This window comes from Manis javanica, chromosome X, assembly GCF_040802235.1.
Source record: "Manis javanica isolate MJ-LG chromosome X, MJ_LKY, whole genome shotgun sequence".
In the NCBI taxonomy this organism is placed as follows: Eukaryota; Metazoa; Chordata; class Mammalia; order Pholidota; family Manidae; genus Manis; species Manis javanica.
Window position 1 is genome coordinate 40573903 of NC_133174.1, and position 16308 is coordinate 40590210.

Consider the following 16308-nt stretch of genomic DNA (forward strand, 5'->3'; position numbering starts at 1 on the left):
AGCCAGAGACGGGTAAGATTCCTCAAGGGAGGAACAAACTAAGACAGACACAGTCGCAGGGGGGCCATCAGGAGAGAAATTGGGGACCAACAGAGGGGAGGCTTAGAACCTCACCCCCCCCCTGTTTTGAGAGAAATCTTCTGCATCCGTGGATGTCTTGTTGCCCTTGTCTAGCTTGGATTAATACTTAGTCTATAAGCACAGACCTGATCATCTACATTTGCCCTCTTACAGCACTAAATTATGTTTTCTACCTTTATCTTGCATTTATCTACCACTTCAGTATTTTATTAAAAATAATAATAATAATAATAATAAGGGAGAAATGTGGGATTCACATATAAATCATGTATAAAAATCAAACAAATAATCATATCTGACTTGATTATTTATAGTTCATGATGCGTGACCAAAACCGAAAGTTTCTGTGATATGACTGCCCTTGCACTGTTCACCATGTAAGAACTTATTCACTATGTAAGACCTTGTTCACCATGTAAGAACTTGTTTGTTATGCTTCAGAAGATTGGAGACTGTTGAGATATAGGCTTGGGGTTGATTAATGACTGTGCATTGAGTCCCCTATACAGAATTTTATGGTTGTTAATAACCATTTGATCAATAAATATGAGAGATGCCCTCTCAAAAAAAAAACCTTTTTGAAGAGGTAATACATACATAGGTTCACAAGTAAATACTGCATACAGTATCTAAGTAGTTCAAAGGGCATTTTCAATGGGTTAACTTACAGTTAAATTTGAAACCACTTTTGATATATACTCACTTCTAAACATGATACAGTTTTTGAATGTTTCTGTCAACAAAACGTGTTTTTCCTTATGTAATATAAAGAAAAATAATCATTTGCTGTTTAGGAAAAAGCTAAGGTTTACTTTTTAAACATTATGAATATTTAAACTTGTGTCAAAACCAAATAAATAATGTATTGATCTAAATTTTAAAAAAAAGCATCTGACACTGTTCAGGAGTCATTCTTAAATCAAAATACAAATTAAAATAGGAACATAAAAAATTAGTTAAATATTACAATGACTATCAAAAAATCAGCAGAAAACATTATGCTAAAAAAAGGCCCAGATCAGAAGACTTAGTATCGTTAAGATGGCAATATTCCCCCAAATGACATACAGATTCAACATGATCCCTATCAAAATCCCATCTGGTATTTTTGCAAAGGGTAACAAGTAATCCTAAAATTCATATAGGAATGCAAGAGAACAGCCAAACAGCCAAAACATTGAATAAGAAAATGGAAGACACACATTCCCATTTCAAAACTTTCTACAAAGATACACAAATCAACACAAAGTGGTACTGTCATAAGGGTAGACATACAGATGAACGAAACAGAATTGAGAGTTCAGAAATAAACCCTTACATTTATGGTCAACAGATTTTAGTACTGTTCCAATACTATTTAACAGAGCAAGAAAAGTCTATGACATCAAAAGCATAAGCAACAGAAGAAAAATATGGATAAACTGGACTTCATCAAAGTTAAAAACTTTTGTGCTACAAAGTCACCATCCAAAAACTGAAAATGCACCCACAAAGTAGCAGAAGATATATGCAAATCACAAGTCTGACAAGGGACTTGTATCCAGAATATATAAAGAACGCTTACAATTCAATAATACAAAGACAAATAACCCAATTTAAAAAAACAGGCAAAGGATTTGAATAGCTATTTCTCCAAAGAAGATATACAAATGGCCAATAAGCACACTGTCTTGGAGTGTTTGGGCTGCTATAATGAACGGCCATGTTTATGGTCACTTAAACAACATTCATTTCTCACAGTTCTAGAAGCTGAGAAACCCAAAATCACAGCACCAGCAGTTTTGGTGTCTGGTGAGAACCTGCTTCCTGGTTCACAGGTGGCTGTCTTCTTGCTGTGTCCTCCTCACATGGCAAAAGGGACAAGGAGGTTCTTTGGGGTCTCTTTTATAAGGGTACTAATCCCATTCATGTGGTCTCCACCCTCATAACCTAATCTCCTCCAAAAGGCCTTATGTCCTATTACTGTCACATTGAGAATTAGGATTTCATCATATGGGTTTTGGGGGGATATAAACATGTAGTCCACTGCATACACAAAAAGATGGTCAACATCAATAGTCATTAGGGAAATAGAAATCAAAACCACAATGATATACCATTTTCACATCCACTAGGATTGCTAGAATCAAAAAGACAGCAACAAGTGGTGAGGATGTGACAAATTAGAGCCTTCACACATTGCTGGGAGTATGTAAAGTGGTTGTGCCATTTTGAAAAGCAATTTGGCAGTTCTTTAAAATTTTAAACATAGAGGTACCATATGATCTGGCAATTCTACTCCCAAGAGAAAAGAAAACATATATCCACACAAAAACTTGTACCCAAATGTTCACAGCTGCATTATTCATAGTCAAAAAGTAGAAACCCAAATGTCCATCAGCTGATGAGTGGATAAACAAATGTGGTATATCTGTATATAAAGCAGTATTATTCACTAATAAAAAAGAATGAAGTACTGATACATACTATAGCATGGATAAATCTTGAAAAACTATGCTAAGCAAAAGAAGATAGCCACAAAAGATAACATATTATATGATTCCATTTATATGAAGAGTCTAGAACTGGCACATCTATAGAGACAGAAAGTAAATTAGTGGTTGTCTATAGAGAGGGGTATTGGGTGGGAATGAGGAAGGAGCACAATGTTTCCTTTTGGGGTGATGAGATGTTCTAAAACTAGATTGTGGTGGTAGTTGTACAACTATGAATATACTAAAAAACAATGAATTGTAAGCTTTAAATGGGTGAGGATTATAGTAGGTGAATTATATCAATAAAGCTGTTAGAAAAAAAAGATCATGTAGCTAGTAAGTGGCCATGCAGGATTTCAAACCCATATCTGGCAAGGGGAAAGTAACTCAATATTTGTTGAATGCATGAACGAACACCTTTCACTCTTAAATTAGCAACAAGATAGGCAAACCCTCTATCAAGTATCACTCAACATTGTTTTGAAAGCTCTAGCTAATGCAATAGAAGATGATATAATCAGAATAAATATTTGAAAGGGAGAGTATCATTGTTAATTGAATGTGATATGATATATAGGAAACTTAAACTATAAAAAGCAACTAGAATTCACATGAGAATTTGAAATTGTATTGGATAAGATGTAAAAACAATAAAATTACAAAGTTTGATGGATATTTTCTATGAAAAAAGAAAAAAAATGCTATTCCCTATGATAAAAAAGTAAAATATCTAAGAATGAAAATATCTAAGAAAAACATGCTGGATCTATAAGAAGAAAACTGTAAAATATTATAGTGTTAATGGCTGTTTTTGAAATGAAATAAAATGGGTTTTAACATTCATATGGATAATAAATGCTAAGGAATATGAAAGAAAAACAGCCTAAAAAAAGAATAGCGAAGGAACTAACATTATTCAATATTCAAAGTATTTCTAAAGTCAATACAATTTTTTGAAATGGAGTAGATACATACACCAGAAGAAAAAATCGAGTTCATAAATAGAACAATATACATTTGGGAATTTATGTGACAAAGATGGCATTTAACTGAGTTAGAAAAAGGTATTGATTTAATGACTTGTGCTGGCAAATTTTCTACCCAAATAGAAAATACCAACTTTGATCTCATCTCACACCACACACCAGAATAAATCCAGTTGAATTAAAATTTAACTTTAAAAATTAAGACAGTAAAAATGTTAAGTTTAAGGCATATATTTGTTTAAGCACAAAGCAAGGAGAACTCACTTGGAAAGACAAGATACTCAGAAGGAAAAAGACAGACATATCTAATCAAATGATTATTTTTTCTAATTATATGAGAAGACATCTTTCAAAATTCAAGATATAAGGAGAGATAAAGAAAAAAAGATTACAAATGATAAAAGGTTGGTAAGAAAGACAAACCATCTAAAGCATAAAAGGAGCAAAGGATATGAAATTTTAGGAAATACCAATAGAAATGGCCAATAAATATGAGATGTTCAACCACTAGTTGTCAGAAAAATGCACATTAAAGTAAACTAGATACTTTTGTGTTTGGCCGTTACAGTGGAGAACGATAAAAAAGCAGCAATATTAGTGTGGGAGAGGATCTTGGAATAGGCCCTTTTATATGTTGCTGGTGGGAGTTCCACATTTACAAAAGTTTTAGAAAATAACTTAACGTTCAATACATACCATCTACTTTTAAGGAACATCCATTCCTGCACCTGATGATCACTGAGGTGACAGTCTGATTGTCATTTAGAAATCAATGACAAAAATTTCAATTTGGGGGGAATCAAACTCTCCTATCTAAATAACTAAGGAGTCAGAGAGACGACAGATATTAGAAAACATTAGGAGTAAACTACAGTGAAAATGTCATATCAAACTTGTGATGTGGCGCTAAAGTGTTCAAGAAAAATTCATTAACTTAATAGACTTATAAAAGAAAATGATTTAATATTAGTTAGATAAGCATTCGATTTAGGAATTTGAAAATAATATATTTGACAAATCCCAAAGAAAATAAATAATGAAACCAAGGGCAGAAATTAATGACACAGCAAAGACACAGGAAGACCAACGAAGTCAAAGTAGGTTTTTGACACAATGCCATCCCAGTCCTCCGACCACCTATCCCTGAGCCCAGGAAGCAGCATATCTGATTCCAAAGGCCCATCCATCACTAGTCCCGAATAAATGCATCACTCACACCCCAGAAACCTTAACCATCACCCAATAAACCCCATCATAGACCCTGCAACACTCAACCTAGGGTCCTCATCACTCCACTCAAAACCTCTGCCTCACTCACTCATAGACTTTCCAGTACTCAACCCAGACTCTCCACCATTCACTTCCCAGACCACCCATTAGTTTCCTCAAAGACCCTCATCACTCACCCCACTGAACCCATCATTCATTTTACAGACCCATCACTTACCCCGCTAACCCCCTATGACTCACTCCATAGACCCCATCAGTGAGGTTCCTCCTCACTCGCCCCAGACTCCTCATCGCTCACCCTGGGGACCCCGCATCAGTGACCGCCACAGACTACCCGTTACCTTCCCCACTGACTCCAACACTCATGCACAAACCCGTCACTCACTCTGCGAACCCCCTCCTGAGGGACTCCAGAGAAGCCCCTTCACTCACCCTACAGAGTCCCACCACTGAGTACGGAATCCAGGTCACAACACACCCATAATTATGTCAAGGCTTTCCTGGCCCTAAGCCGCGGAACCCTAAGTGCTGAAACTGCCTCGGAGGGAGGGGCTCTTCTGTTCCTGGACTTCATCCTGCACATGCTCAGTGTCAGCTCGACAGCGGCCGCCCCCTACAATTAAACGGTGTCTGCATGCGTGTGCGGGTGTGTTATGCTGGAGGAGAGGCGGGCTTTCAAATTTTCTTTCGTGACTTTGTCAGGCAGCTAACATGGCTGGCCCCTCGGAAGTCTGCACGGGAGCCGCCATCTTGGAAGGGTGGTCACTCCTGCCGCAGAGCCAGCAGGCCCCGTCCGGTCTTCCCTGGCGGAGCTGTCCAGTAGCCAGCCGGTGGGGTCAGCCCGCGGCCACAGCCCTCGCCTTGTCTCGCCGCCGCTGCCGCCGTCCCCATAGCGGCCGCCCAAGAGCAGGCCCGGCGCCTTCCCTTCCCCGCGCGCAGAGGCCCCGCCCTCAGGCCGTATCCCGGAGAGCCGCGGCTTCTCCACGCGTCGCTACGCCACCCCCGCCCCGCCGGCCGGCGCCTGCGAGAAAGTCCCCTCCGAGCAACGGTCCCAGAAATTGGCACGCCCGCACGCCCGCACGCCCGGCCCCGCCTCCGCTGCTCCCGGCTTCCGAACGGCTCCCGGTGGGCGCGGGCGGCTGGCGGCGGCAGGGCCCAGGGAGGCGTGGCGTGCCCACCTGACTGCGCCTCGCTCCATCCGTCGGTGGTGGGAATGGCCCGGCTCCCCGTCTGTCACCGGCCCCCGGGAGCTGCCACGGAAGAATAGAACGTGTCAGATTTAGACCAGGAAACCGAAGTCGTCCGCAGCGAGACTTTAACCACTGTGGGGGCGGGGGAAGCTGAGGTGATGTAGCGCGTGGAGGGAGTAACTGGGGGATCTGAGACATCAGTGGTGGTGCATTTCATTCATTTTTTTTAAAGCAGGTCACCAACCTTTCTGGTTTTCCTATATAATCATTAAGGCTAAAGTTCTCTCTAAAGATCAAGTTTTGATTAGTGTTCTGGTGTCAATTGCTAATTGCAACTTTTTGCTTTTTAGAAAGTCACTGATATACAGTCTTATGTTGGTTTCAAATATACAACACAGTGGTTCAACTGTTAACATTATTTTTTATTAAGGTTTTGATATACACTCTTATGAAGGTTTCACATGAAAAAACAATGTGGTTACTTCATTTACTCTTACTATCAAGTCCCCACCCATACCCTATTGTACTCACCATCCATCAGTGTAGTAAAATGCCACAGATTCACTATTTGCCGTCTCTGTGCTACACTGTCTTCCCTGTGACCCCTCACACCATGTGTACTAAACATAATACCCCTCAATCCCCTTCTCCATCCCTCCGCACCTGCCCCCCCTCACCCCTCCCCTTTGGAAACCACTGAAGGGCCCCCACCAGTAAGATGGCAAACTTCCGGCTTCTCTTCGGGGGGTCCTCGGTTCCCGCCGGCGCCACCTGAAGCCCAATCACCTCTCGCTCCCCTCCCAATCCCAGCACCTAGCCACCAGCCACCAGCCCCATAGAAGTGACACCTCAATCAATTCATGCCCCTTCCTATATAACCCAGCACCTTTCCCTAATAAAGCAGAATTCTCCGGTGAATTGCTGCTGTGTGTCGCTCCTTTCCTTTCATTGGTGCCGAAACCCAGGAGACGGGACACACCAACTGGGCCCCATCTTCCCCCCGACACCAGCAGCAGCTTGCCCTCATCCTCTTTTTCTGGCGCTGGCTCATCACACTCACCACTCCTCTCTGGCCTTTAGGTAAGTTTCCCCCCCCCCCAACCCCCAACCCCCCGGAGTGGGCCACTCTTCCCCGAGCTATCGCAGTGCCATTGACCGTGATCATCCGGCAAGGCCCTGACGCTTGGGGATGAGGAGGGAGCTCTCCCCGCCTCAGGCCTTCACGGCTGTGGCGGACCCTCAGGCCCCTCCTCCAACAGCCATAAATCCCCACCTCAAGCCTTTATGGCTGCAGCGGACCCTCAGGCCCCTCCTCCGACAGCCATAAATCCCCACCTCAGGCCTTCACGGCTGTGGCAGACTCGCAGGCACCCCCCCTCCAAGAGCCATAAACGAGGTGACTCCTTTGCGGAAGAGAACGCTCCCTTTTCCCCCCCTCCTCCTTCTGCTCCGTCCGCTGAAATCTGTTCTGTCTGCCGAAAACTCCTAGGGCTAGATACCTCGTGACTCCGGCAAACTGCCTTCTTAGGGAAGTCTGGGTGACGACCCACACTTCCTAAGAAATTCTGACTCGTATACGAGTTTCCGAAGACCACCAAGGATCATCGGAGACGCCCTTTGTCTCGCGGTCTGCTTCCAGTCCGAGGATCTCCATTCATCTTCCCCTGTTTGTCTCCTTCTCTGACCTTTAGCCATGGGAGCCTCCTCATCCCTCCCTGAAAGTTCACCTCTTGAATGCCTGCTTAAGCATCTGGCTACCCTCTCCCTGACGCCTGATATAAAACCAAAACTTCTCCGTAAATATTGCTCCCAAGATTGGCCGACATACCCCCTAGACAATAACAACCAATGGCCCGCAGGGGGAACTCTTGATCCTAACATCACTCGCGAACTTTTTAACTACTGCCAGCGCCTGAAAAAATGGAAGGAGATTCCCTATATCAAAGCTTTCCGCCTCTTCCTCCCCCCGCCCCCTCCCAAGTTCTCCTAGCCTCCAAGCCGCTGCCCCCGCAGAAGCCTCCTGTTCACTCCCTTCCCCTTCTTCTCCTACAACAGCCCTTCTCCCTTCCTCCCCCACCATCTCCTCCCCCATCTCACCTCCTCCGCCTTCGTCCCCTGAAGATTAGGCCTGAGCCTCTCAGTAACCCCTTTAACTTGGTCCCAGGGGCCTCCTCCGTCTTTGCCCTCATCACCTGTTTATCCCCTGTTAGGGACCGCCTTTGTCTTCTCACATGTTTGTAGGGAGAATGAGAAAGCACCTTCCCCCATGTCTGAACACAGCATGGGAAAGCACAAGCTACAGAACAACCGGTGCAGTCCTTAGAAGTTATCTGTCCACAAAAACATATCTTGCCAAGACTCCTCACTCTGAAAATAGGGAGACCTTGAAGATGTGTAGAAATACCGCCCCTGCTTCTAAATATGCCCTTCCCCCACTTGCGGATGTGGCAGGAAAGGAGAACAAAGAACATTCTGTTTACGCATTCCATAAGCAATTAACTGGAGCCCTGCTGTAACTCAGTTGGTAGAGCATGGGACTCTTAACCTCAGAGTCATGAGATCAAGCCCAACTAGAGCAGCAGAGGCAAGCAGCTGGGCTGCTAGCTGGCAACACGTGGGTCCGATTCTATCTTTCTTTATTTTCTTTGCCCCCCTTCTGCACTTCAGGACCTGCTCGACTAAGCATGGCTAAACCGCGTCACTCCCCCACAGACTGAGCCCGAACCCTTCAGTCCCCCTCAGCCTCTGTCCCGAGGACCTCCCAAAATTATTGCCCCCCTCCGGGAGGTAGCAGGATCCAAAGGCATCGTGTGCGTTCACGTCCCTTTCTCCTTAGGAGATTTAGCCCAACTAGAGAAATGCCTAGGCTCCTTTTCCACTGATTCCACGATATACATCAGAGAGTTTCAATAGACCCTCCAGTCTTACAGCCTCACACATCATGACATTTTCATGCTCCTGGCCAATACTCTCCTCCCTGAAGAGCATAGACGAGTTTGGGGCTTCGCCCAAACACACGCTACCGAAACCCACAGGACTCACACCACCTATCCACCTGGCCCCACTGCTGTCCTGGAACAAGACCCACACTGAGATTATAACACCACCATGGGTCTCTGCTCTCAAGATATTTTTGCCTACTGCTTAATAGCAGGTCTGAAAAAGGCAGCTCGTAAAGTAGTCAATTTTCAAAAGCTCCAAGACATAATTCAAAAGAGAGACAAAACCCCCTCCGAGTTCTTAAACAGACTCACTCAAGGCCTATTACAGTATACCAGCCTGGATCCAGAAACACCTGAAGGAAGACATGTCCTTATGACATACTTCCTAGCTCAAGGCTACCCCTACATTAAAGCTAAACTCAAAAAGTTAGAACAGGGCCCCGCTACCCCACAGACTGAGATCCTAACAGTGGCCTTTAAAGTCTTCCATAAGCGGGAAGAAGAGAAAGAACGCTGTAAACAAAAGGCTGATCAGGCCAATTTCCAAATGTTGGCCCAGCTGATAAAACCACAACCTGGGCGCCCCTCCACAAACAAGCCCCCCCCCGCCCAGGAGCTTGTTTCAAGTGTGGAAAAGAGGGACATTGGTCAAGGGCGTGCCCCTCCCCCAGATCTCCTACCACCCCATGCCCCAGATGCCACAAAAAGGGCCACTGGGGGTCTGATTGCCCAACCACCCGAAGGGGAGGCTGGACGAACAACCCCCATCCTAAGCCCGCCATAGTGGGGCTGGCAGAAGAAGATTGATGGGGCCCGGGGCTTCTCGCCTGACCATTTCCATCACCAAACAGGAGCCCAGGGCTACTTTAACAATAGACGGTCGCCCCATCTCCTTCCTCCTAGATACAGGAGCCACCTTCTCAGTCTTGCGAGAATACCAGGGCCCTACCACGCCAGCCATTACTCCTATAGTCGGGGTAGGAGGTAAACACATTTTCCCATTAAACCCCGCCCCCTTTTATGCACAATCCTAGACAATCCCATACCTTTCTCCCACTCCTTCCTGGTTATGCCCCAGTGTCCCATCCCTTTACTAGGACGAGACATCCTTTCCCTCCTCCATGTTTCCATAACTATATCCACTCCCACAGACTCCCTTTCTGATGGCCCTCATAGCCGATGACTCCCCTCTACCCAATGAAAGCTCCGGTTCCGCCCTCATACACCCTGTAAATCGACCCCTCTCAGTATATCTGTCAGGCCCAATATACCCTAACCACTTCAGACCTCATAGGCCTCCAACCCATCATTCAACATCTCTTAAACAAAAATTACCTCAGACCCACTCACTTCCATTTAATACCCCCATATTAGCTGTTAAAAAAACCAACAGATCTTTCCGCCTTGTCCAAGACCTTCACCTCATCAACATAGCCGTTGTCCCTATCCATCCCTTACTTCCAAATCCATACAGCCTTTTATCGCAGATCCCTGCCTCGGCATCCCACTTCTCAGTCCTAGATCTCAGGGACCCATTTTTCTATCCCTCTAGACCTCTGCTCCCAAGATTTTCTCATCTTCACCTGGACGGACCCATACACAAGACATTCTGAACAACTCACTTGGACAGTTTTGCCACAAAGCTTCCGAGATAGTCCCCATATTTTTAGACAGGTCCTAGCTCAGGACCTCAAACAGTTTCATCATGATCACTCCATGTCCACCTTATTACAATACATAGACAATCTTCTACTCTGCAGTCCCTCATGGGAACACTCTCAACTTGACACTGCCTCCCTTCTTAACCTTCTAGCTTCCAGAGGTTACTGAGTATCCCCCGTCAAAGCTCAAATCTCTTCCCCTCCTGTCACTTACCTCAGATTCTTTCTATCTCAACAAAGAAAGTCCATTACCTTAGACAGAAAATGGATCCTCTCTGACCTGCCCGTTCCCAAAACCAAGACAGAAATCCTTTCCTTTCTAGGCCTGGCTAGATATTTTAGAGCGTAGATCCCTAACTTCTCCCCGTTGGCAAGACCCCTATATGACCTCAGCAAGAGCCCCCCTAAAGAACCATTATCCTCCTCACCCCGACACTCCTTCATTAAGCTCCGACAAGCCCTTGTGGAAGCCCCAGCTCTCCATCTTCCTGATTTGTAGAAGCCCTTCTCATTATACATTCATGAGAGGTCCAGTCAAGCTCTAGGAGTCCTAGGCCAATATTATGGCCCATCCTTTGCCCCAGTAGCTTATCTCTCCAAGCAATTAGACCCCACAGTTCGGATATGGGCCCCCTGCCTACGAGCATTAGCCGCTAGACAGCTCTTGCAGAAAGAAGCTCATAAACTGACATTCAGAGCGCCCCTTACCATTCTGTCCCCACATCACCTAAAAGATCTCTTAACCTACAAAAGTTTACAGACTCTCCCTCCCTCCAGACTCCTGACCTTACTGTCCTCTTTCCTCCAAAATCCCGTTCACCCCCTTTGCCATCCATACCCGAATCATGACTTTTTCCTCCTTTACTGCGCTCTCGCTTTTTTCCCCCTAATTCCTATTGTCTTCCCCACCACCCCAGCCTCCTTTGTATGGCGATTCAAAGTCAGACAGACTTACACAGAGCATCAAACAAAAGTTACTGCCCTCATTGCCACACCAGACTGCCCTCTGAAAAGCTGCTCTGAGCCTTTATACCTCCACTTTCCTCCCTCCACTGAAGTGTTCACTAGCAGCTACCCTTATTCTCCCTACCTCTGCTTCCTCTATGACCAAAAACAAGCCTACTGCAGGCGATAGCCAGACACCTACAGGAGATGTCCCTACTGGTCTTGCGCCATTCACTACATGAGTAACTTCCAGTACCCACAGTATTACTCCTCCAACCGTTTCATGAAATATCCCAATGCTTCATTCTCCTTATGAATTCCAGGTCCCTGGGACTCTCGATGGGCCACTGGAGTCACAGCCTCAGTTTACAATGGGGGGTCCTTGATCCCCCACGGTACCCTTCATATCTCTCGAAAGTATGTTCCCTCTCATTCCCAGATCTCTCAAGTTGCATCAGATATCAGACATTCCAAATAAGTCATTATCCAAACTCATGATGGCGCCTCTTCATCTTCTTATCCCCGCCCCTCTTCTCATTTCTCCTACTCTTTGTTACAGCTCATTCAGGACACCACCATCTTTCTCAACCACACCCTTAACACCGCCAATTGTTTCTTGTGCGCATCACTACAGCGCCCACTGCTGGCCGCCGTGCCCCTTAATATTTCCAACTACTCCTTCCATGCAGAAAGACAACCCCTCTGCCCCCTGGCAGACATACCCCTATGGGAACCAGAATACGCAGATAATCTCACCATCCACCACTGTGTAGGCCCAACTCCACCCCCCTCCAGCGCACTTCACTGCCTCTCTATCAACACCCCTACCTCTGGCTCTAAGACTTTTACGCAACCGGGACACTTCTTTTGGTGTAATGGCAGTCTTTTCAACTCACTGCCTCTCAGCTCTGATACACCCTGCATTCTCATCACCCTAATCCCACAGCTTACAGTTTACAGCATGGCAGAATTTCTTGAGCTCCAACCTCCCTTGCCCTCGCACACAAAAAGAGCTGCTTTCCTTCTCATCCTATCTCTTTGATCACCTCAGCCACTGGGGCACGGTTTTCAGGAGAAGCCTTAGGTCACTCTCTATGGGCAGTTAGAGATCTCAACGCCAAACCTGAGGGAGCCCTGACATCCACTGCCAATTCCCTAGCCTCTCTCCAAAGACAGGTCCCTTCGCTAGCTAAAGTCACCCTTCAAAACCGGTGCGCCCTAGATCTGCTTACAGCCAAGAAGGGCGGCACCTGCATCTTCCTCCAGGAAGATGCTGCTATTACATCAACGAATCCAGCATTGTAGAAACTGACATCACCAAACTCACTGACCTTGCCTCCAGTCTCCACTCTGCTTCCAATTCCAACCCATTCTCTTCAATACTAACAAACCCCCTCCTCACCTGGCTCTGGTCCATTGCAGGCCCCATAATAATCATTCTTCTCGCCTGTCTCTTCTTACCCTGTATAATAAAGTTCATCAAATGCCAAGTCGGAAAAATCTCTAATCAAGCTTTCAACCAGCTTTTACTCAGGAACTACCAGCTTCTGGCCACAGAAGATCCCTCACCCTCACGTGACCTCCTCACCACAGGCTGAGATGGACCCCTCTCTCCACTGGAAACTGTTCCTGGAAAGAATGGCTGCAGACACCTGGCTCCTGACACCCATATCCTCTTGGCACCATTGGAATCAACAAGTCCTCAACCTATGGTTACAGGGAACCTTCATTAATTTCCAAACCTGAAGAAGTCCACATCTACTCATCCTTACTGTGGGGAGTCCTATCAACCCTTTCCTCCCAATCCTCAAGCCCTCAATCCCTTCTCTGCCCCTGTTCAGCAGGAAGCAGCCAGAGAGAAAGCAACGTCCACAACCCCATAGAGGAGAAAGGGGGGAATAAAGGGCCCCCACCAGTAAGATGGCAAACTTCTGGCTTCTCTTCGGGGTCCTCGGTTCCCGCCGGCACCACCTGAAGCCCAATTACCTCTCGCTCCCCTCCCAATCCCAGCACCTAGCCAACAGCCACCAGCCCCATAGAAGTGACACCTCAATCAATTCATGCCCCTTCCTATATAACCCAGCACCTTTCCCTAATAAAGCGGAATTCTCCGGTGAATTGCTGCTGTGTGTTGCTCCTTTCCTTTCAACCACTAGTCCCTTCTTGGACTCTGTGAGTCTGCTGCTGTTTTGCTTCTTCAGTTTTGCTTCATTGTTATACTCCACAAATGAGTGAAATCATTTGGCGCTTGTCTTTCTCTGCCTGGATTATTACACTGAGCATAATATCCTCCAGCTCTATCCATGTGGTTGCAAATGTGTTACCAATATTAAATCCTCACCCAATCTAGTGGAGTTAGTATCTATCAAGGTAGTAATATGTTACAGAGTCACAGACTACATTCCCCATGCGGTACTACCGTCCCCCACATGCACCCCCACCAATTTAAGTTGTGATTGAGAATTATGCTGCCCTTTATCCCCTTACCCCTACCACCACCAGTCTCAAACCCTCCTCCTTTTGGTAACCACTAGTCCCTTCTCGGTCTCCATGAGTCTACTATTTTGTTCCTTCTGTTTTGCTTTTTTTTATATATTCCACAAATAAGTGAAATCATATGGTATTTGTCTTCCTCCACCTGGTTTATTTCACTGAGCATAATACCCTCTAGCTCCATCCATGTTTTTGCAAATTGTAGGATTTGTTTTCTTCTTATGGCTGAATAATATTCCATTGTGTATATGTACCACCTCTTCTTTACCCATTCATCTACTGATGGACACTTAGGTTACTTCCATTTCTTGACTATTTTAAAGAGTGCTGCAGTAAACATAGGGGTGCATATATCTTTTTGAATCTAAGAAATTGTTTCCTCTGGGTAAAATCCTAGGAGTGGGGAGCAGAACCAAGATGGTGGCATGAGTAGAGCAGTGGAAATCTCCTCCCAAAACCACATATATTTTTGAAAATACAACAAATACAACTCTTCCTTAAAGAGAGACCAGAAGACACAGGACAACAGCCAGACTACATCCACACCTGCGACAATCCAGTACCTTGCGAAGGGGGTAAGATACAAGCCACAGTCCAGCGGGACCCGAGCGCCCCTCACCCCAACTCCCGGAAGGAGGAGAGGAGTCGGAGTGGGGAGGGAGAGGGAGCCCAGGACTGCTAAATAGCCAGCCCTAGCCATCCGAACCAGAGTGCAGACACAGTGCATGCATGGGGTGCTGGAAACTAGGGAAACAGGACAGTAAGACCTGTGAGCTGGTGCCTGCAGCTGGCACCCAGGGGAAAAAGGAAAGGAAGTGCTTTTTGAAAGTCTTAAAGGGTCAGGGACCCCACTGCTGGATGAAAGCATCCCGGGACACATAGCCTAGCAGCAGGGAACCCCAGGGAAATCCGGACACCCTAACCCCTTGGGCAGCAGCGCACCTCAGAGGCCCTTTAAAATCCTCCCGGCCATTTCCCCTCTGACAGAGCTCCCCCATATTGGAGCAGCAGCCTGAGGAAGGTCACGCCCACAGCAACTGTGGAGCTAAACTCCATAGTGGCTCGGCAAGAATCAGAAGCCCCTTCTGTGCACAGCTGCTCAGCACATGCTGCTAGAGGTCATTGTTCTCCCAGGAAAGGAAGGCCACAAACCAACAAGAAGGGACATTCTCCCAGCCATCACTCGCACCAGCTCCACAAACTATCTCAATCACCATGAAAAGGCAGGATTTGAGAAAGACCAAAATCACAGAGTCAACCCCTGAGAAGGAGATAGACCTAACCAGTCTTTCTGAAAAAGGATTCAAAATAAAGGTCATAACCATCCTGATGGAGATGCAGAGAAATATACAAGAGCTAAGGGATGACGTCTGGAGGGAGATTACAGAAGTGAAACAATCTCTGGAAGCATTTATAAGCACAATGGATAGGATGCAAGAGGCCATTGATGGAATAGAAACCAGAGAACAGGAACGCATAGAAGCTGATGCAGAGACAGATAAAAGGATCTCCAGGAATGAAACAATATTAAGAGAACTGTGTGACTGATCCAAAAGGAACAATATCCACATTAGAGGGGTACCAGAAGAAAAAGGGAGAAAAAGGGATAGAAAGTGTCTTTGAAGAAATAATTGCTAAAAACTTCCCCAAACTGGGGAAGGAAATAATCGATCAGACGATGAAAGTAGACAGAACTCTCAACAGAAGGGACCCAAGGAGGACAACACCAAGACACATAAAAATTAAAATGGCAAAGATCAAGGACAAGGACAGAGTTTTAAAGGCAGCTAGAGAGACGAAAAAGTTCACCTACAAAGGAAAACCCATCAGGCTATCATCAAACTTCTCAACAGAAACCTTACAGGCCAGAAGAGAATGGCATGATATATTTAATGCAATGAAACAGAAGGGCCTTGAACCAAGAATACTGTATCCAGCACGATTATCATTTAAATACGAAGGAGGGATTAAACAATTCCCAGACAAGCAAAAGTTGAGGGAATTTGCCCCACACAAACCACCTCTACAGGGTATTTAGAGGGACTGCTCTAGACAAGGCACTCCTAAGACTAAACAGATGTCACCAGTAAAAATAAAATCACAGCAAAGAAAGCAGACCAACCAAATACTAACAAAAGGCAAAAAATAAAATCAACTACCCACAAAAGCAGTTAAAGGAAACACAAAAGAGCACAGAATAAAACGACCAACATATAAGGAATGCAGGAGGAGGAATAACAAGGGAGAGAAATAAAGAATCACTAGTGTTTATAACAGCTCAATAAGCGAGTTAAATTAGACAGTAA

At 45.5% G+C, this 16308-nt stretch overlaps 1 protein-coding gene across 1 annotated transcript in view; it reads right to left on the reverse strand.

Annotated features, from left to right (window-relative positions):
• The window catches only part of ZNF41 (zinc finger protein 41), a 108012-nt gene extending 101141 nt beyond the window's left edge, over positions 1-6871 (reverse strand). The window contains exon 1 of the mRNA XM_036996358.2: positions 5950-6871. Coding sequence (XP_036852253.1) covers positions 5950-6159 — 210 coding nt within the window. The 5' untranslated portion in view covers positions 6160-6871. The remainder of the gene's footprint in view (positions 1-5949) is intronic.
• Positions 6872-16308: the final 9437 nt, after the last annotated feature.